General features: G+C 46.0%; 1 protein-coding gene across 4 annotated transcripts in view; it reads right to left on the bottom strand.

Annotated features, from left to right (window-relative positions):
* The window catches only part of ABCB10 (ATP binding cassette subfamily B member 10), a 42772-nt gene extending 23065 nt beyond the window's left edge, over positions 1 to 19707 (bottom strand). The window contains exons 1-5 of one of the 4 annotated variants that reach the window (XM_063671314.1): positions 19603 to 19707; positions 10004 to 10204; positions 8278 to 8480; positions 2518 to 2652; positions 900 to 1046 (exon numbers count right to left, since the gene is read on the bottom strand). In XM_063671314.1, the coding sequence (XP_063527384.1) occupies positions 900 to 1046; positions 2518 to 2652; positions 8278 to 8480; positions 10004 to 10184 (666 nt within the window). In that variant the 5' untranslated portion in view covers positions 10185 to 10204; positions 19603 to 19707. Of the gene's footprint in view, positions 1 to 899; positions 1047 to 2517; positions 2653 to 8277; positions 8481 to 10003; positions 10205 to 15143; positions 15232 to 18849; positions 19513 to 19602 lie in introns of those variants that run through there. The other 3 variants (XM_054441774.2, XM_054441773.2, XM_054441775.2) reach the window with 3 other exon arrangements.
* Positions 19708 to 20531: the final 824 nt, after the last annotated feature.

The raw sequence follows: 20531 nt of genomic DNA, 5'->3' as shown, positions 1-20531 counted from the left end.
CACAATATTAATTTCACCTGAGTTTCAAATTATAAATGGTTTTGTAATATTGCAATAATGAAGAAAACAATCTCATCACCATGAAAACCTACAAGCTAAGTCTCCCATCAGATCCCGATTTTATCCCATCTACTCAGTTTGCAAAGGATAAAAGTAATATTAAAGGTTCCTTCCCTAACTAGAGGAAACAAGTAAATATCTACTGTATGGGTTTATATAATATGATGAGATGTTCTGGGCAAGGACACCAGCCTGAGGAGCTGGACTCCTGTATCTATGGCCTGCTTTTACCTTGGTTACATGTGTGGTTTTCTTAGGTATAGGGGAGGCCTTCTCCAGGCCACTGCTCCTTATCTGTTAATCATAGCAATGATGGAATTGCCTCTGAAGTTCTTTTCAGTTTATACATATCTTGAATTTTCCCTCATGGTGATTTTCTATTTCAGTGTCCTATTTGAGTGCATTGTGATTGATTTTTTATACTTGTTTCTTGAAACACATTGAGGTGATTTTGGTTAATCCTCAGACTTTGCTGGCATCAGAATGACCTGGAAGGCCTGTTAAACAGATTGCTGGCCCCAGTTTCCTACCCAGCAGATCGGGGGTGGAGCTGAGTCTTGGTGAGGCAGACCAGTGCTCAGGCAAAGCTGATGCCGCTGGCCTGCACCGCACAAAGAATCAGTGCCCGATCACACCATGCACTGACTTTTCTCTAAGGACATTTACTTGTTTCTTCCTTTTTCACAAAAATATTTTAAAGAAAGTCAGTCTCGGCCTTGAAATTAAGACTAAAATTTAAAAAATTAAAATTATTTTCTACTTATGCTGAGCACCACAGAATAAAACTCTCACCATTCTAACATTTGCCACTTTCACTTTTTCCAAAATGATCTACTTACCGCTCCAAAGAAGCCAGCCCGAGCGAATGCCTCTTTCCTTGCTAACTGCATTACATGGTCCACTTTGATGGCATATTTCTCTATTTCAGTCATTTCTTTCCCAAAAGCTCGAACAGTTCTTACATTTCCAATACGTTCCTCAGCTAGCTGGGAGAATAATAAATACATTTCAGGAGGAGAAGGGTCATATTTCAAGAGCTTCTAGAAGCAACAATAAAATGTGGTTCTCATTTTGTTATTAAAAAGAAAAGAAATAGTGATAGTAAGAAGTGAGAACTCCATAAAAGACACTATCAATGGAAAGCCACTCTCGATACGTGACTAAGTCAAAAAAGAGTGACAAAGCAGAGTATACAAAACAATCCTAGTTTTGGGGAAACAAAATCTATACCTAAACATATCAGAAAAACATATAGGCAGAAAAATACGAGTATATGTAGATGCAGAAATGCATTTTTATGCAGAGAAAAAGACAGACTCCAAAATGTTAATAATGTTAATTCTAAAAGACAGGATTATGCGTGTTTTTGTTTTCTCTCTTTATATTTTCAAATTTTTCAACAATAAACATGCATGGTTTTTGTAACATGAAAGTATAATGATTATTTTTAATTTTTCTTTTTTTTTTGGAACGGAGTTTCACTCGTCACCCACGCTGGAGTGCAATGGCGCAATCTCAGCTCACTGCAACCTTCACCTCCCGGGTTCAAGCGATTCTCCTGTCTTGGCCTCCCAAGTAGCTGGGATTATAGGCACAAGCCAGCACGCCCAGCTAATTTTTCTATTTTTAGCAGAAACAAGGTTTCACCATGTTGGCCAGGCTGGTCTCAAACTCCTGACCTCAGGTGATCCACCTGCCTTGGCCTCCCAATGTGCTGGGATTATAGGCATGGGCCACTGCGCCTGGCCATTTTTAATTTTTGAAAAGATAACGTTGCACAGCACTGCAAAGCTAGATTTATTAAATTAATGAAACACTTATCTAGTAACTACTTTCAAAACCTGATTAACTGTTTTGTCCTATAACAAATAGTGATAGTGGCTAGGTATGGTGGTTCATGCCTGTAATCCCAGCACTCTGGGAGGCCAAGGTGGGAGGATCACTTGAGCCCAGGAATTTGAAACCAGCCTGGGCAACACAGTAAGATCATGTCTCTACAAAAAATTTTAAAAATTAGTGGGCATGGTGGCATGTGGCTATAGTCCCAGCTACTGAGGAGGCTGAGGTGGGAGGATCACTCGAGCCTGGGAGGTTAAAGCTTCACTGAGCTGTGATTGTACCACTGCACTCCAGCCTAGAGTGCATGAAAAAACTTTTCTCATGTACCCTGTCTCCAAAAAAAAAAAAAAAAAAAAAGAAAGAAAAGAAATAGTGATAGTAACAAGTGAGGACTCCACAAAATGTTTAGTGAAGTTGGATCTACTTTGAGATATGGGTAGAAATCTAGTCTAGAAAACAGAGTAGTTTAAGTTTCTGGGATCTTGGGGTAATTTCTAATGAAAGGAAAGGCAGTCACTTTATTGAAAAACCTAAGTACATCCCTTAGGATCTGCCCTCTAGGATCCTGGCTGTGACCCCATTCTGCTGGAAACCACACGGACGGGAAGGGGCCTTTACCTGAGTGGCTTGTGCCAGGGAATCCTGAGTGACTTTGGTCAGTTTCCGTAGATATCGCCCATAAATTACAGCAATGATTGACACTGGAGGCACCACGCTCAAAACAAAGGTGGCCAGATTAGGTGAGACAAAAAACTGTCAAAAACAAAAAAAATTCAGAGGTGTTTGTTACATTGGGTGGCAAGGCATTCTCATTACCTACGATAGGGGAGTGTGTGTGTGGGTGTGTCTGTGTGTGTGTGAGTGTGTTTAAATTAACAGCAGGCTTGAAGGTACTGTCCCCAAGTTGTTACATCCTGTTTTGGTGGAATTTTTCAGACATCTTTATTCTTCACAAAACTCCATAAATATTCAGCATGCCACATAGAAGAAATGTGACAAGCAATTGCTGAAGAAAGAATCCTCAGGCCAATACTAGATCAGACCATGCTGTTTAACAACAGAGTGGGAAGAGACAGGATGGGAGTTTGGCAGAGGCCCATTCTGCTCCACGCTTCAGTCCACCTCAGGAGTTGTGTATTCAGGACTGAACCACCTGCAGGCACTGAACAACCACAACAACATGTCCCATCAAAATGACCAAGATGGTGAAGTCACCAAAAAATCCCACATCGGGTGGGGTGTGGTGGCTCACGCCTGTAATCTCAGTACTTTGGGAGGCCGAGGCAGGCGGATCACCTGAGGTCAGGAGTTTGAGACCAGCCTGACCAACGTGATGAAACCCCATCTCTACTAAAAATATAAAAATTAGCTGGGTGTTGGGGCACACGCCTGTAACGCCAGCTACTCGGGAGGCTGAGGCAGAATTGCTTGAACCCGGGAGGTGGAGGTTGCAGTGAGCCAAGACTGAGCCACTGCACTCTAGCCTGGGCAACAAGAGCAAAACTCCGTCTCAAAAACAAACAAACAAACAAAAAAAACCGCATATTGCACGACAAACAGTCAACAGAGGACTTGGAGAACACAACAAGTCGAAGAAGAATTAGAGCTGCTTTCACGGCTCAGTGGACTGAAGTCAGCAGGATGGATCTGTTCTCAACATACTGAGAAGCTTCTAGCAATCGGAATTGCTGAAAGAATAACCTAACTTCTAGATGTAAGTAACAGAGGGTTTTCCTGTCAACCTTGCAATTTGGTGATTGTACTTTCAATAGTACTAGCATCTCTTCGACAAATTACTAAAATCTACCATATCTCATCTGCACAGAAAATAGTATAATCAGTACAAGGCTAAATAATACCAAGGAAAAACTGCAAACTGAAACATAAGTGGATTGATCAACCAATCATTCACTCATTCATTTACTCATTCAACAAGTTGTTACTGAGAGCCCACGTTACTGAGTGCAAGTACTATTCCAGGCACCTGGGAGATAACCAACCCTCAGAGTTTTCATGCAAGAAAGAAGAGGTGAGACTTACACAATAAACAAGTAAAAGAAAGAGAAAGTATCACTGCAGATGTAACACGATCTTGGAAGACCTCTCCACCAAGAGGGAAGAGCCATTGCATAAAGGCCCTGAGGCAGAAAGGAGGTTGGCACCTTCACAGAGGAGCAAGCAGATGTGCATAGGAATGTCCCACCCTGAGAAGACAAGTCCATCAGGACACCTGGGGTGAGCCTTGGGGAACATAATCATATCTCTGATGGTCACCATCAGGACATGAGACCAAGAGGGCAGGTCTAACACTTCTGGGGCCTGAACACAACTGATGTCAAATGAACCAACTGGACAGGTGTCCTCTGTGTGGGGCAGGCACAGTCCATCAAGATTGTCCTAGAACTGTCCCAGAACCACCCCCCTCCCTTCACTCTGGTTCCATACTTAATGAAAAGACTTCTGATGACTAATACAGCTGTTGGGAGGTGTACCCAACAGCTCCGAAGAGACAGCGACCATCGGGAGCGGGCCATGAGGACGATGGCGGTTTTGTTGAAGAGAAGGGGGGGAAGTGTGGGGAAAGGAAGGAGAGATCAGATTGTTGCTGTGTCTGTGTAGAAAGAGGTGGGCATAGGAGACTCCATTTTGTTCTGACTAGGAGAAATTCTTCTGCCTTGGGATGCTGTTGATCTATGGCCTTTCCCCCAGCCCCATGCTCTCTGAAACATATGCTGTGTCAACTCAGGGTTAAATGGATTAAGGGCGGTGCAAGATGTGCTTTGTTAAACAGATGCTTGAAGGCAGCATGCTCTTTAAGAGTCATCACCACTCCCTAATCTCAAGTACCCAGGGGCAGAAACACTGCAGAAGGCCGCAGGGTCCTCTGCCTAGGAAAACCAGAGACCTTTATTCATGTGTTTATCTCCTGACCTTCTCTCCACTATTATCCTATGACCCTCCCATATCCCCCTCTCCGAGAAACACCCAAGAATGATCAATAAATACTTCATAAATTAAAAAAAAAAAAAAAAAAAAAGAAAAGACTTCTGATGACTAATACAGGGCGCTGGCATCATAATGAAGTGTTTTGAATAGCAGAAATGGGCTAGGCATGGTGGCTCGCACCTATAATCCTAGCATTTCAGGAGGCTGAGGCGGGCGGATCACTTGAGCCCAGGAGTTCAAAACCAGTGGGCTGGGCAACATGGTGAGACACTGTCTCTATAAAAAATACAAAAATTAGCCGGGCATGGTGGTGCACGCCTGTAGTTCCAGCTACTCAGGAGGCTGATGCGGGAGGATCACTCGAGCTCGGGAGGCAGAGGTTGCAGTGAGCCAAGATGACACCACTGCACTACAGCCTAGGCAACAGAATGAGACCCTGTCCCAAAAAAAAAAAAAAAAATTGAAATAGCAGAAACACAACTTAATGGTGGGAAGGCCCACTATGTAAATTAATAAATTGGCAGCATGCCATACACAATATCAGGTTCTCATAATTGGACTTCCCCTATGTCAGGTCCCTGAGTTTGTGCAGGAGAAACAAGGTCACATTTCTGATCCTCTAGATCCAAAGATCAGATCCTAGGTGAAGCCACTTCCTGAGGCCCTTTTACAGACTGAATGGAAATTCCCCCTGAAATTCACATGTTGAAGCCTTAACCCCCAGTATGGCTGTATTTGAAGATGGGGCCTCTAAGAAAGTAACTAAGGTTAAATGAGGTCGTTAAGTATGGGGCCATGATCCAATAGGATTAGTGTCCTTATAAGAGACACTCTAGAGCACACTCCCTCTCCACTGTGTGAGCACATCACGGCAAGATGGCAGCTGCCTACAAGCCAAGAGAAAAGGCCTCAGAATTAAGCTATTTTGCTAGCACCTTGACCTTGGACTTCTAACCTCCAGAATTGTGAGAAATACATTTCTGTTGTTTCAGCCACCCAGTCTGTGGTATTATTATGGCATCCCAAACAGACCCCTTTGACTTGCTCATCTGACCTACATTGAATTCCCTTTCCTTGTTACAAAAGGTACCCCAAGTGATTTTTCCCAGCTTGAACTCTTCCTGATCCCCAAAACTATTCATATTTGGAAAATGGCATGTTAGTGCAGGAAGGGTCCTCTTCCAGAGGTTTGCTTCTCTCTTAGCTGGAAAATCATGAGATTTCAAAGCTGTTTTTCATTCCGTAAGTCAGATCTAATAGGCAACACACCGTTCCTCTCTGAGTGCTTCATGGGACACAAAGGACAAAATCCAAGCTTTTCCACTTGCGAGAAAGGATTATTTACAGTTCTTATTCCACGAGTCTAGAACTGCACTGCCCAAAACGATAGCCTTACATGGCTACTGGAAACTTGAAATGTGGCAGGTATGACTGAGACACTGACTTTTTAATTGTATTTAGGTTTAATTAAAATTTAAAAGCCTATACTCCATTCAGTTATTGGAAAACTATTAAGTATGTCTGGAAAACTTGAGTATGTCAAACTACTTTTTCAATTGTATATTTTATAAAATCTAAATATAGATCAAGTACTTTCAATGAAAATTTAGCATCCGAATTAAGATGCTCCATAAGTAGAGAATACACACCAGATTTGGAAATTCAGTTGACCTTTGAACAACACTGGTTTGAAATGCATGGGTCAACTTATACACAGATTTTCTTCCATCTCTGCCACCCCTGAGACAGCAAGAACAACCTTTCTTCCTCCTCTCAGTCTACTCAGTGTGAAGACAATGAGAATAAATACTTTTATGATGAGCCAGGCGCAGTGGCTCACGCCAGCAATCCCAGCACTTTGGGAGGCTGAGGCAGGCAGATCACGAGGTCAGGAGTTCAAGACCAGCCTGGTCAACATAGTGAAATCCCATCTCTACTAAAAATACAAAAAAATTAGTGAGGCGTGGTGGCTGGCGCCTATAATCCCAGCTACTCGGGAGGCTGAGGCAGAAGAATCACTTGAACCCAGGAGGCGGAGGTTGCAGTGAGCCAAGATCGCGCCATTGCACTCCAGCCCGATGACAGTGCAAGACTCCATCTCGAAAAAAAAAAACAAAACAAAACTTCTCATGATAATCCACTTCCACTTAATAAATAATAAATATACCGTACCTTCCTTATGATTTTCTAAATAACACTTTCTTTTCTCTAGCTTACTCTGTTATAAGAACATAGTATATAATACATATAACATACCAAATACATGGTAATTGACTGTGTTATCAGTAAGGTTTCTGGTCAACAGTAGGCTATTACTAGTTAAGTTTTTGGGGAGTCAAAAGTTATACTTTCATTTTTGACTGTGTGGGGTTCAATGTCCCAACTCCTGCATTGTTCAAGGGTCAACTATAATATGAAAGAAATAATATAAAATATCTCATTAATAATTTTGATATTAATTACATATTGAGATGACAATATTTTGTTTATACTGGCTTAAACAAAACATTATTAAAATTAATCTCAGCCAGGTATGGTGGCTCAAGCCTGTAATCCCAGCACTTCAGGAGGCCGAGGCAGGAGGATCACTTGAGGCCAAGAGTTTGAGACCAGCCTGGGCAATATAGAGAGACCCTGCCTCTACAAAAAAAATATATATATTCTTTAAATTAGCCAGACTTGGTGGTGTGTGCCTGTAGTCCCAGATACTTGGGAGATTGAGGTGGGAGAATCACTTTAACCCAGGAGTTTAAGACTGCAGTGAGCTATGATCTTGCCACTGTACTCCAGCCTGGGTAACAGAGTGAGACAGTCTCTAAAAAAATTAAAATTAAAAAAAAAAATTAATCTCATTGGCTTCTTTTTGCTTTTTTAAATGTGGCTACTAAAACATTAAAATCACATATGTGGCTTGCATTGCCTCTCTAATGACCTGCAGCACTGGGCTGAATAGAAATACTGGTTGAAGAGGTAAGGCAAGCAGACAGGACAGGCACAAGCCACCCAGTTAAGGAAAGGAAAAAAGGCCATGGGAGTGAAGAGCTCTCCCCTTAAAAGGGCACAGTTTGACTTACACACAGAGGAATGGAATTTAGTCACCGCTTGGTGCCACCCACAGGGTAGTACCCAGTGCTCCTTCTACCTGATGCTCTTTTCTGCCTTAATACCCCAGGTACACACATCTCAGAATATCCAGCAGTAACACAACAGTTCATTTTCCAGATAATTACTCATTCTGGAGAAATGAAGGTATAAGAGGCCATGCAGGCAGAGGCAATCCCCACGTTCCAGCAGCCTCTGCAACAGCACTTTTGGCCCTAGGCACTTACAGAATGATGCAAACCGCTCAGCTTGAGCTCATCTCACACTTGAGAGGCCTGGTGCAAGCCAAGCCCCGGCAGGAAGGTACCAAGGGGAACCAGGCCCACATACCATCATACTGATGCCTACAGAAGCCTGGGCCCCGGCCCTGAGCCCATCTGAGAGGTTTTCAGTCACTGAGCGCCCCAGGAGTGCAGTGTCTGATGAGAGGCGGTTAATCAATTCTCCTGTGCGAGTCTTGTCAAAGAAAGCAACCTCCTGCCTCAGAATGGAGGAGAATAATGAAGTTCTCAGCCTATTCACAATGCGCTGACCTGCAAAAGCAAACACGAACAAGCTCACCAAGGGTAAAGACATCCATTACCGTTATGGGGCAGCCACCTACTGTGCAGCAGCTTGGCCTGGAGTTGTAACCCTTCTGAGCAATGCAGCCTCTGAGCATGTCTGCTGCACTGTATCCCAGGGGTGGAAAGAGACTTTCCCAAACCAGGCACATTAACTGTCATGCACTACTAACACTACTTTTCTCTTATTAACTACAGACTGTGGGCGCTAGTGAGAGGATACAGGAATAAAATAAATATAACATGACTCAGAAGCTTTTTTTATTTTTACTTTTTTTTTTTTTTAAGAGACTGGGTCTTGCTCTATCACCCAGGCTTGAATGAAGTGGCACGATCACAGTTCACTGTAACCTCAACCTTGTGGGCTCAAGCCATCCTCCCACCTCAGCCTCCTGGGTAGCTGAAACTACAGATGTCCGCCACTACACCCAGTTAAATTATTTTTATTTTTTGTACAGACGGAGTCTTGCTATGTAGCTCAGGCTGGTCTCAAACTCATGGGCTCAAGCAATCCTCCTGTCACAGCCTCCCAAAGTGCTAGGATTACAGGCATGAGCTACCACACTTGGCCGAGATTTTTTTAAGGTATTATTTACAAAGAAGTTTTATTACATTAACTTCCAAAAGCTCATTTTGTTCCTCCCTGGAAACCCTTTCCTGTATTGAACCTTCAAATGGCAAGAACTGGTTAATTATCCACAGAGATAAATGGAGAGCAACAGACTCCGAGTTGGTGTCCCAGGTTCTCTCATTATTGTGGCAGTGACCTGCCTGTAACAACGAGACCTCTTCAGAGAAATACTAACAAAGTTATCATCCCAGCTGCTACTTAAGGAGAAACACAAGCATGGGGCATGTAAATGGGTTTCTGAAGCCTTCAGGAAGCCTCAGAAGTCCAGCTTCATGGCCAGGGGCCTCATTTTCTTTTTTTTTTTGAGATGGAGTCTCGCTCTGTCCCCCATGCTGGAGTGCAGTGGTGTTATCTGGGCTCACTGCAACCTCTGCCTCCTGGGTTCAAGTGATTCTCCTGCCTCAGCCTCCTGAGTAGCTGAGATTACAGGCACACACCACCACGCCCGGCTAATTTTTGTATTTTTAGTAGAGACAGGGTTTCACCATGTTGGCCAGGCTGGTCTCGAACTCCTGACCTCATGATCCACTTGCCTCGGCCTCCCAAAGTGCTGGGATTACAGGCATGAGCCACGGCACCCAGCCCAAGGGGCTTATTTTCAAACCTCCCATAAGACCAACATGATTGCCCTTACAGCTCAACTTCAACTATAAAAGAAGAGTTGAGAAGAGAGTGCTTGATCTAAAATAAACTGTAACTCCAACATCTGGGCAGTCATTGGACTCTATCCCCACTTAATGGGATGCCAGGAAGAGAGGAAGAGAATGGAGCCTGCAGCACATGAGATTTGAGCCCGAACAAACCCACAGGACTCTACATCTTCTTCAGGATGACTCACATCCCTGAGAGGAGAGACTGTTACCTGAAGTTTGCATGAGGTAGACACGAATGGCATTGGCGGCAGCACCACACAGAAACACGGCACTGAGCCCAAGGCAGAGGCGGGTCAGGTTGTCGCTGTAGTCCACAGTGGGGCTGGTATAGATGACATCGATGATCTTCCCCAGGAAGAAAGGGGCAGACATGGAGATAACACTGGACATCGTGAGAAATCCAACCGCAGCTAGAAAACACAAGCACTCTCAATGTTCAGGGTGCTTCAGCAAAGGGGCTGCGGTGCTGAGTCCAGGAGGCTTCCTTGCCAAATAAGCTGTTTTCAGAGTATGCATTGATCTCAGTCTCTAGCAGTTTCCTCCCTTTTGTTCCTCAACCTCTGACTCAAGGGAAGAACCAAATAGTTCCAGGTGAGAACAAGCAGGTTGACTAAGGAAGTTAGTGATCATATCTGAGCCAGAGAAGATGACTTCTTAGTCTGATCAACTCTTCCTCACCAAGAAAAACTGGGAGCCAACTATGGAACCCGTTCTGGCCAGCCCCTCCCTCCCCATCTCTTGATTTTGGTGTTCATCTCAGATCGTATTTTTCCTCCATTCATGCTATAGATGCTACACTCCTTGGCATCTAAATATACTGTAACTTGAAGATCAAGCTGTCTAGTTAAAGCCCTTGATTACATCTAGTATCTCAAAACACTCTGTCTACGGTCATACACTCTGAACGCACCCAATCTTGTCTGACCTCAGAAGCTACGCAGGGTGAGGCCTCATTAGTACTTGGATGGGAGACTGCCTGGGAATACAAGGTGCCATAGGCTTTAAACAAACAAACAACCCATTCTAGATAACTTTTGGAAAAGTTTCAGAGATCATTACACAGAAGCAAATGTCAATAAAACATGTAATATATTGCTTCTTAATATTATATTATTGCTTTGCGAAATATCAACATGATATGAAAATAAATATGAACAGAATTGTTCATGCACCTAAAAAACAGGCAAACAAGATAGAGTCTTATCTGAAGAGAAAATATTGGCTTGGCACAGTGGCTCACGCCTGTAATCCCAGCACTTCAGGAGGCTGAGGCGGGTGGATTGTTTGAGCCCAGGAGTTTGAGACCAGCCTAGACAACATGGCGAAACCCTGTCTCTACACAAAATACAGACATTAGCCAGGATGGTAGCATGCACCTGTAGTCCCAGCTACTCAGAAGCCTGAGGTGGGAGGATTACTTGAGCCCAGGAGGTCGAGATTGTAGTGAGCCATGATTATGCCACTGCAGTCCAGCCTGGGTGACACAGCAATACGCTGTCTCCAAAAAAAAAAAAAGGTTTAGAAAATCCACATGAATAGGCCAGGTATGGTGGCTCATGCCTGTAATCCCAGCACTTTGGGAGCCAAGGCGGGTAGGTCACTTCAGCTCAGGAGTTAAAGACTACCATGGCCAACATGGTGAAACCCTGTCTCTGCTAAAAAAAAAAAAAAAATACAAAAAATTAGCCAGGTGTGGTGGTGCGCATCTGTAGTCCTAGCTACTTGGGAGGCTGAGGCAGGAGAATCGCTTGAACCCGGGAGGTGGAGGTTGCAGTGAGCCAAGATTGTGCTGCTACACTCCAGCCTGGGTGACAGAGCAAGACTCTGTCTCAAAAAAAAAGAAAAGAAAATCCAATTAGTAACAACACATATCACAGATAACTGCATCCATAATAAGAGAAATGCATTTTTTTAAAAGATAGTGATGGGGGTCTCACTATGTTGCCCAGGCTGGTATCAAACTCCTGGCCTCAAGCAGTCCTCCCATCTCAGCCTTGCAAAGTGCTGGGATTGCGGGCATGAGCCACTGCACCCAGCCAAAAGTATTACTTTTATATAACCTTAATGAAGAGTCCAGAGCAAACTCAGTGCACACTGGACATTTAGTCGACAAACAGAGTTCTAGGAAAAACATGGGCCTTTTTAAGTGGAGAACATTTAGAACAATTGCTCTCGCCCCTCCTTAAGGTCTTTATTCTAAAGTCCCCTCCCCAAAAAGGCCTGCTCTGACAGCCTCACTTAAAATACAGACACCCTACACTACCCACCTCACTCCCTCTCCATTTGTGTTCTCGAAGCTCCTACCTTTCAGCATTCTAAATGTTTCACTTGTTTTAGTTTCTCTCCCCATTAGGACATAAAAGATTTTGGTCTGGATTGTCACCGATTGCCTACAGTGCCAGGCACATAGGAGAATCTCAATCACTATTTTGTTGGATGAACAAACAAATAAATTGAACTTTGGCAATGGAAGCAATAACATCTATCAGATCAAAATTCTTCAATAGCCTAAGCAGAAATGTGAGTTCTGGCAGCTCATAAAGTCCATATGCCTGGCTTAAAAACCCATAATCACAATCTAACTGAATAATAGGAAGCTGGGCAAGGGTCACTTCATTTTGACGTAAAGCCCGGGGTCTTGTTTCAAAGCACCATGCTTCTTACAACAGTGCCCAAAGGGGCTTGAAGGCCCAAAGGACGGGGAGTGTGTCTAACTTGAGGTTCCGAGTACCTCAGCCTCGATGAACTGGCAGCTCCAGAAGGAGTCATCCTGGCGAATTCAGGATTCAGCAGAAAATTCTTTTTGTCCTTCATCAGTAGCTAATCTCTATTCTTTCGCCTCAGTGAATAATTCCGAAAGCACAGTGTATGTGACCTGCTATATAAAGGTCCACCTCTTCCCTCCTCGTCTAGTTTTCTAAATCAGTTACGATTCTACAATAATCCATATGACATGAATGAAATGCCCCCTAATTATGATTCTGAGTCTTGTTCTCACATAGTAATAATGCTGATTACAAAGAGGAAGTAATTTACCTGAACCCAAATTAATTTCAGGGTATCCCCCCAACACTTTTACTTTTTAATAATCATTTAAAAATTATCAGCTTGTTTTACTGTCATTTGCTTCTTTGTCCAATTTGAATGTAAGAAAAGTAAAAGATATTTTTCAGCTTTTAGTTAACTGGATTCTTGTTAATCAAGATCTGACTACATATCACTGTCTTCTGATATTAATGAATACTATAGACTTGCTCCATAAACATCATTTCAAATTCCACCACAAGCCCTGGACACAACTGAGCATACTGCAATTCTGAAATTCTCCCACACCTTTTCTCCATAGTTAAGTCTCTTGATTGCCCCCACTCTTGCCTGATGCGGCCCCAGCAACTTCTCCCATTATCTATTTCTTGACAGATATCTTCAAGTATCTTTCTGTTACCTCATTCTACTGAATTGCAGCAAAGATGGAAACAAATACCCTTCAAAGGAAAGGGGAAGGAAAATCTGAACTGCAGATTGCTGGACAACAGGGCTGGATAGAAGGACAGAGGCTGGGGGTGGTTGGAGGAAGCTGTACACTGTGCCTACCACCTGCCCACTGCTGAACACGGCACCCATCTGGTTGTATCAGGCAGGTACAGCAATCCCCACTGTCATTCAAGGACTCAAAGACAGCACTTCAGAGTCCTCACCATTATCTGAAGGATCTGGCATCCATCATCTTAAATCCTCCCTTTCACCCTCATCCTCGTTTTTCAGACGGGAATCTCGAACACAGAGAGGGAGCCTACGCAAGGTCTCCCAGTTTACACAACGCAGAATCACATTCTGCGACAAAGCCTGTCTTTGGCATCTTCCCATGTCCCAGGCAGAGGAAGCAGCACAGGCCTCACCTTCAAGTCAGGGAAGGGAGCAGAAAGCCTGGCAGGATGGAGCAGGGGCAGAGACCTCATGGGTGCACAGGAAGGAGAACTGAGAAATGAAATGAAGCCTCTAGATTATAGGAAGGATTTTGTGGCAAGGTCGGCTTAACAGGGCTTTACACTGGGGAATGATACAGCCAGATTTGCTTTTTTTTCTTTTGAGATAGAGTTTCCCTCTTGTTGCCCAGTGCAATGGCGCAATCTCGGCTCACTGCAACCTCTGCCTCCCAGGTTCAAGCAATTCTCCCGCCTCAGCCTCCCGAGTAGCTGGGATTACAGGCATGTGCCACTATGTCTGGCTAATTTTGTATTTTTAGTAGAGATGAGGTTTCTCCATGTTGGTCAGGCTGGTCTTGAACTCTCCACCTCCGGTGATCCGCCCGCCTCAGCCTCCCAAAGTACTGGGATTACAGGCGTGAGCCACTGCACCCAGCCAGATTTGCATTTTTAAATGATCCACTCTGGCTACAGAGCGAAAGGAGTGGCCAACAGGGCGTTGTTCTAGTGCCCTAGGTGAGAAGCAAACTTAGGGTGAAGTAGGTTGGGGACAGAGGGATAAAGGGCAGAGTAGAGGACTGCAGATATTTTTAAGAACTAGGACGTGATGACTGGTTAGATGTGAGCATTTTTCCTCTCTGAAAAATGGGAGGATTTAGGATGATGAATGCCTAACCTAGGAGGGCCATTCTGAGGTTGAGTTGGTCGGGATTGCGTCGGAACCCTGACCAACTCAACCTCAGAACTGGCCCTCTTAGGTTAGGCGTTCATTATCTTAAATTCTCCTTTTAAGCTCTGCCATCTAGCTGCTTGACCTTGCATAAGTCACTCCATCTCTCTGTGCCCAGTTTCCTCATTTGTAAAATGGCAATAGAAACAATCCCTCCCTCACAGAATTATGAGTAAACTAGACACATATTCAAAGCATCTGGTACAATGCCCAGGGCTGAGTACACAAGAAGTATTAACTATTATCTTTATTACTATCGTTATAAGAATGACCTACGTCTCTGGCCAAGGCCAAGAGGTTCACACTGCAGTCTCTCTCACTCAACCAAGAGACAGAAGAGGAAAGATGCTTTGCAGAGAAAGGTAACTTTGGTTTTTAGACATGTTGGGACACATTTCCACGGATGCGGGTGGGTGTGATGGAGAACACAGGAGTCGAGGGTATAGGGGAGATGGAGGCTGAGTGAAGGGTAGAGAATAAGTGAGGACATGAGCGGCTGACAGATGAGAACGGAAGAGAGGAAGAAGCCAGAGACTCCAGGTTCTGGAAATCTGGAGAAGAAATCCGGAGAAGAAAGATCCGAGGCCCCCATGTGTCTGGTGCGAGATCAGACTGTCTCTGTCCATGCTATTAGCATGCTCTAGAGTTAGGAGTACCCCAAAGACAAAATTAAAATAAAACAGTTAGGGGTACCTGTCCCATGAACCACAGGAGGGCTCGCCATGGACTCTTAACAGACATACGATGGGAGCCACCTAGGTAATTTAAACTTCTCTAGTTGCCACACTATAAAAAGGGATACATAAAATTAATTTTAGTAACATTTTACTTGACCCAATATATCCAAAATATTATCTACACATGATCAACATAAAAAATTAGTAAGATATTTTACATTTTTTCTCTACTGTCCTTCTAGAATCTGATGTGACAGCACAGCTACAGAATGCTCAGTTTCTCTGAAACAATGTATTTCCGTAGCACACGCACATCCCTGGCTTTTGGGGGCAGTTCCGATTTCAAAGGTTCATCCTCCCCAGCCCCCACAGGGCACTGTCCCTGCAGGATCTCCACCCTCACTGGGCTTCAGGAAGTAGCTACTCTGGCCTCCTTGCCCATCATACCCACTGCTTTTGTCACTATATTCACTGTGGTCACTCACGGTCCATCTTCATAAAATACAACTACAAACTCAGCAAAAGCTGCCAGCAAGCTTCAGGTTCTCAGAGCAGTCCTGCCCTCAAAACACACACCAACCCCTTATCAGTAACTGCAGTGAGAGGAGCCCTCCCGAGTCCTCCACACAGGCACCAACTGAACACACCCCAGCGGAGGGGATATATGTGTACAGTCCACCGTTGGGAGGTGTGGGGGAGGCATGCTGCCCACCCCCGCCGCCGAAGCCCCCCACCCAAAGAACCTCCAGGAGGCAGCTTTGCCCTAATCTCACAGTACTGTAGGGGCCCACATTTGCTCCTAAAACCCTGCCCCTAACTCACTCAGGTCAGAGCCTCCTCTATCTGCCAGGCACAGCCAGATGGTTCTGATGAAGTGTCGCTTATCCCATCAGTCCACACCCTGCTCCTCCTCAAGCACCAGCATCTTTTAAGAGTCCTTCTGCCAAAGTGATAAGATGGAGAATTATCAGTGAAAAGGGACCTTACATCTGTATGAAGATAGCAGCGAATTCCTCCCCAAAGGGGCGGCTTAGGCCTTCCTTTAGGAGAGGAATGTAACACAGTTATGATAAAACTGCTTTCGGCACACGTCTGTATATATTTCATGGTAGACTGTGTTTTTAAAGTTTCTGATGCAAACTACTTATCAAAGTTTTCTGTTCACACAGTTTAGGAGGCATACCCAGCAAAATGCTGAGACAGATGGAGGTATTATTATTAAAATATAAAGCTGCATTTTTGAAAAAAGATTTTTGTATTTGTTTTTCTAAAAATTAACAAATTAAAATTGGAATTCCTTTTCAGCTCAGCTTTTTTAGTGTTTTGATTAGAAAATACACACACACAATTGCTCTTTACCTCCAGCATTTCAAAGAGATATGCCAACACCTCAGGATGCTCTTAGAATGATAAATTACACATTTTTTTTAAAATTACAAATTAACCATGACTCCCACTTCCTCTTAATCCTAACTGGCTTTAATACATAATGACTTCTCAGGAAATCATACGTCTAAATAAGGGCTTTTTATCAGATATCCTCATAACATACAATATGTATTTATCTGTTTGAAAAGCAAAAAAAAAAAAAAATAGTGTGCCAACCCTAGGCTTGTTTCTTCAAATTATATATTCATAATTTCTCAATGTGGTGGAACAAAATATATTCTGTTCTTAAAATAAAAAGAAGGCCGGGTGCGGTGGCTCACACCTGTAATCCCAGCACCTTTGGGAGGCCAAGGAGGGCAGATCACCTGAGGTCGGGAGTTCGAGACCACCCTGACCAACATGGAGAAACACTGTCTCCAAAAATACAAAATTAGCCGGTTATGATGGCACATGTCTGTAATCCCAGCTACTTGGAAGGCTGAGGCAGGAAAATCGCTTGAACCCGGGAGGCGGAGGTTGTGGTGAGCTGAGATCACGCCATTGCACTCCAGCCTGGGCAACAAGAGCAAAACTCCATCTCAAAAAAAAAAAAAAAAAGGTACAAGCTGGGTGTGGTGGCACATGCCTGTGGTCCCAACTACTCAGGAGAAAGAGGCAGGGCTGCTTGAGCTGAAGAGTTCGACACAAGTCTCAGCAACACAGTGAGACCCCTATCCCAGAAAAACAAAAGAAATAAAAAAGGAGGCAGTCTTGTCTTGTTTAAGGCTGTCACCAAAACATGCTAGCATGGCAGGATATCTGGGGACAGAGTGAGGGCTCACAGGAACAATGGTCGTGGGATAAGCAGGACTGGGCACGTGTAGGCCACCAAAGCCTGACACCTAAACACCCTTCCTGACATCTAGTATTTCAGAAACAAAACAGAACTGGATTTCCTTACACTTACTTTGAGTCACATACAGAAGTGGTGGGCGCACCCTATGATGCTTAGGGTTTCTAAAGGCCTCACTCTGTGCCTGGTGGTATGGTCATTTATTCCTTCACTGAAGGCACTCTGAGCGCCTGCTCTGTGCTGTGCACATGCTAACAACTAGAGGAAGATAAATTAGTCCCCGTCTCAAGCAGCTCAAAGTCCAGTGAGAGCTCCTAGTCTCCAATGTTTTTAAAAACAGGAAAGAGAAAAAGATATTTTACATCAAAATCTACACTCAACCAACTGAACAATGAAATAATTCTCTTTATACCCGAGTGATACCAAGAGCCCCCTAAGCTTTCATAGCAACTGGCAGATGAAAAGTCGCCACCCTAACTGCTCTCCTCCACTGTGCAAACCTACTCTAAATCCCAAATCACTACTCAGGAGGGTCCTTTCTAAAGCAATGGATTTGCAGCAAAGAATGCTTTTCTGGTGTTGCACCTGACAACCTCACAGGCCCCCTTCCACAGCCCACAGGTGCAGGTTTACCTCTATACATACGAATATTTCACAGATGCTTCTCCCCGCTAAGCTAGAAGCCCCAGCAGAAGTGGGGACCATGTTTCCTTGTGCATGCCACTGTAACCCCAGGGCCCAGTCCAGAATGAGGGCTCAACAAATGTTTATAGAAGGAATGAAGATTTAGAGAAATCGAAAAAATTTTAGATCTTACAAGGCCCTTGCATCTAAACACTCCTCCAATTATGGCTAAAAAATGAGGAGCTATAGAAAACTGTTCTATTTAAATTTTGTTTCTAAAAACATTCATTGTGGCTTCTTTAAAAAAGTTAATTACTGAACAGATCACTGGTTGGTGTGGACTGTTGAACACTGCTGTAACTTCCTGCTTACCACTTAGCACAAGAGACAAGTCTGAAAGTTTTGCTTTCCCCTGTGAAAGCATTGGCGACTGCTTGACAGACTCGCTTAAAGCAAATAATGTTTTTTTTGGTTTAAAAAAAAGTATAAATGCCTAATAACAAAATAGGCATATTTTTGGCTAGAATTTTTTTTTCCAAAGAAAAACCTCCAGCTCATTTTGCTGCCTAAGCCAAAACAGACGCTCCCACTAAGTTGGTGGCGGAACAGACCCAAAGATTCCAATAATGACATACATAACGTGTGTCAACAAGAAAACAAGTGTAAAATCTGCAAACGAGTCCCCAGCTAAGGCGAAATCTTGACAACGCTACTCTGAGGTGAGCTATCCCCTCCCTCCTCCGGGGTTAGGAGTGGCCCAGGAGAGGCGGCGGTGACAGGCGCTCTGCGGCCCGGCCGTGTCCCTCTCGGCGCCCCGGGACCCCGCGCGTGGAGAAGGAGCGGCCCGGGGGAGGGAAGTGGCCGGGGAGGGCCCTACCTGCCAGCCTCCGGCGCTCAGGGTACGCCAGCCCCAGGAGCTTCCGGGCCTCCGGGAGTCCGGCCGCCGCGGGGCGCAGCCGACCCTTGTCCCCTGGAGGCGCCGCCTGCCCGCGCCGCCAGGCCTCGTCCCCTGCCCAGGCGGCGGCTACGGGACCGCCCGGGAACCGGGCGCGCGGGAGCCGAGGAGCGCCTGGCCCGGCAAAAGCCCCGCACCTGCAGCTGCCGGGTCCCCGAGCCCACAGCCCCAGGAGCCGCGCGAGGCCCAGGCCGCCCCCCGAGGCGCCCGGACCCCCGCCCCGGCAGCCGCTCCTCCAGCGGCGCGCGGCTCCAACGCCCCAGAGCAGCGCGGGCCCCGCGCCCCATAGCCGCGCCGGCCTCAGGCCAGTGAACGGCGATAGGGACCCGGGGACGCGGCTGGACGCGGCCCAAACGCAGGCTACCGGCAGGAGCCGACCTGACTCGGCTGGGCTCGGTGGCGCGAGCAGCCCCAACGGCCAGGCAGGGGGGCCGCGCATGGCGCTGCGTGCGACCCGTACGCCTCAGCTCCCCGGCCAGGCGCGCGCAAGTCCGAGGACCCTCCTGGTCCGGCCCCGAGCAAAGGGCGTGGACGCGGTGGCGCCCGCTCCTCCCCGCTGGCTGTCACCCGCCTTATCGTGCCTGCACCCCCCGGGCTGCGCCCGCCCCCGCCCCATCCTCGTCCGCGCGGTGCCGCGCCCCTCCGCCCCACTCCGGGGACTGCAGCTACCCGGACCTTGCAAGCCACCCTTCCGAGCGCCCCCAAGCCGCTCGGGTGCCCTCCCTGCAGCGCCCCCAACTGTCCGCTGGCGGAGGAGCGCCGGGCGCGCCAGCTGGGACGAGGCCCGGGAAGCCCAGGAGCACGGCTGCGCCTGCGTACTGGGCGCGGGGAACTTTTTCGCGCTTCGCCGTCCCCTCTGGTCTGAACTTGGGAGCGACACGAGCTCTTTCTCACGCCGGCAGACCGGGCGCGCAGACGCGACCACACGATGGCCGGCACAAGGATGGGGCGGGAGGACAGAGTGCTGGAGACGGCGTGGGGCGGGTCCGCGGCCCGGGAGACCCATGCTGGGGCGGCCCTGTCACCCGTCTCGCTGCCAAGCACAGGGCTGAGGTGCGGAGGGACCACTGAGAGGACTTCGCTGCGTGTCAGCTCAGCTCTGGACGGCGTGGAGGAGGTGGTTGGCGAATAGTGAAATGTATATAACTTTGAGAAGGGAAGAGATAGTTTCTTTTTTTTTCCTTTTTTTTTTTTTTTTTCTTGAAACGATCTCGGCTCACTGCAACCTCCGCCTCCCAGGTTCAAGTGATTCTCCCGCCTCAGCCTCCCAAGTAGCTGGGATTACAGGCATACGCCACCATGCCCGGCTGATTTTGTATTTTTAGTAGAGACGGGGTTTTACCATGTTGGTCAGGCTCTTTTCGAACCCCTGACCTCAGGTGATCCGCCCGCCTCAGCCTTCCAAAGTGCTGGGATTACAGGCGTGAGCCACCGCGCCCGGCCCGAGATCGTTTCTTAACTAGAGCAGAAATTTGAAGACAGGCGTGGTCGAGGCATTCCCGCTGCTCGAAGTGGAAAACACCAATCAGAAGGCAATGCATCTTAATACACGTGCATGGAAAGACAGGAGAGAACATTAAAACTCACTGGGACACTTTATGGAG

This window comes from Pongo pygmaeus, chromosome 1 (assembly GCF_028885625.2).
Source record: "Pongo pygmaeus isolate AG05252 chromosome 1, NHGRI_mPonPyg2-v2.0_pri, whole genome shotgun sequence".
Taxonomy (NCBI): domain Eukaryota; kingdom Metazoa; phylum Chordata; class Mammalia; order Primates; family Hominidae; genus Pongo; species Pongo pygmaeus.
This window is presented reverse-complemented; position numbering and strand designations above follow the sequence as displayed.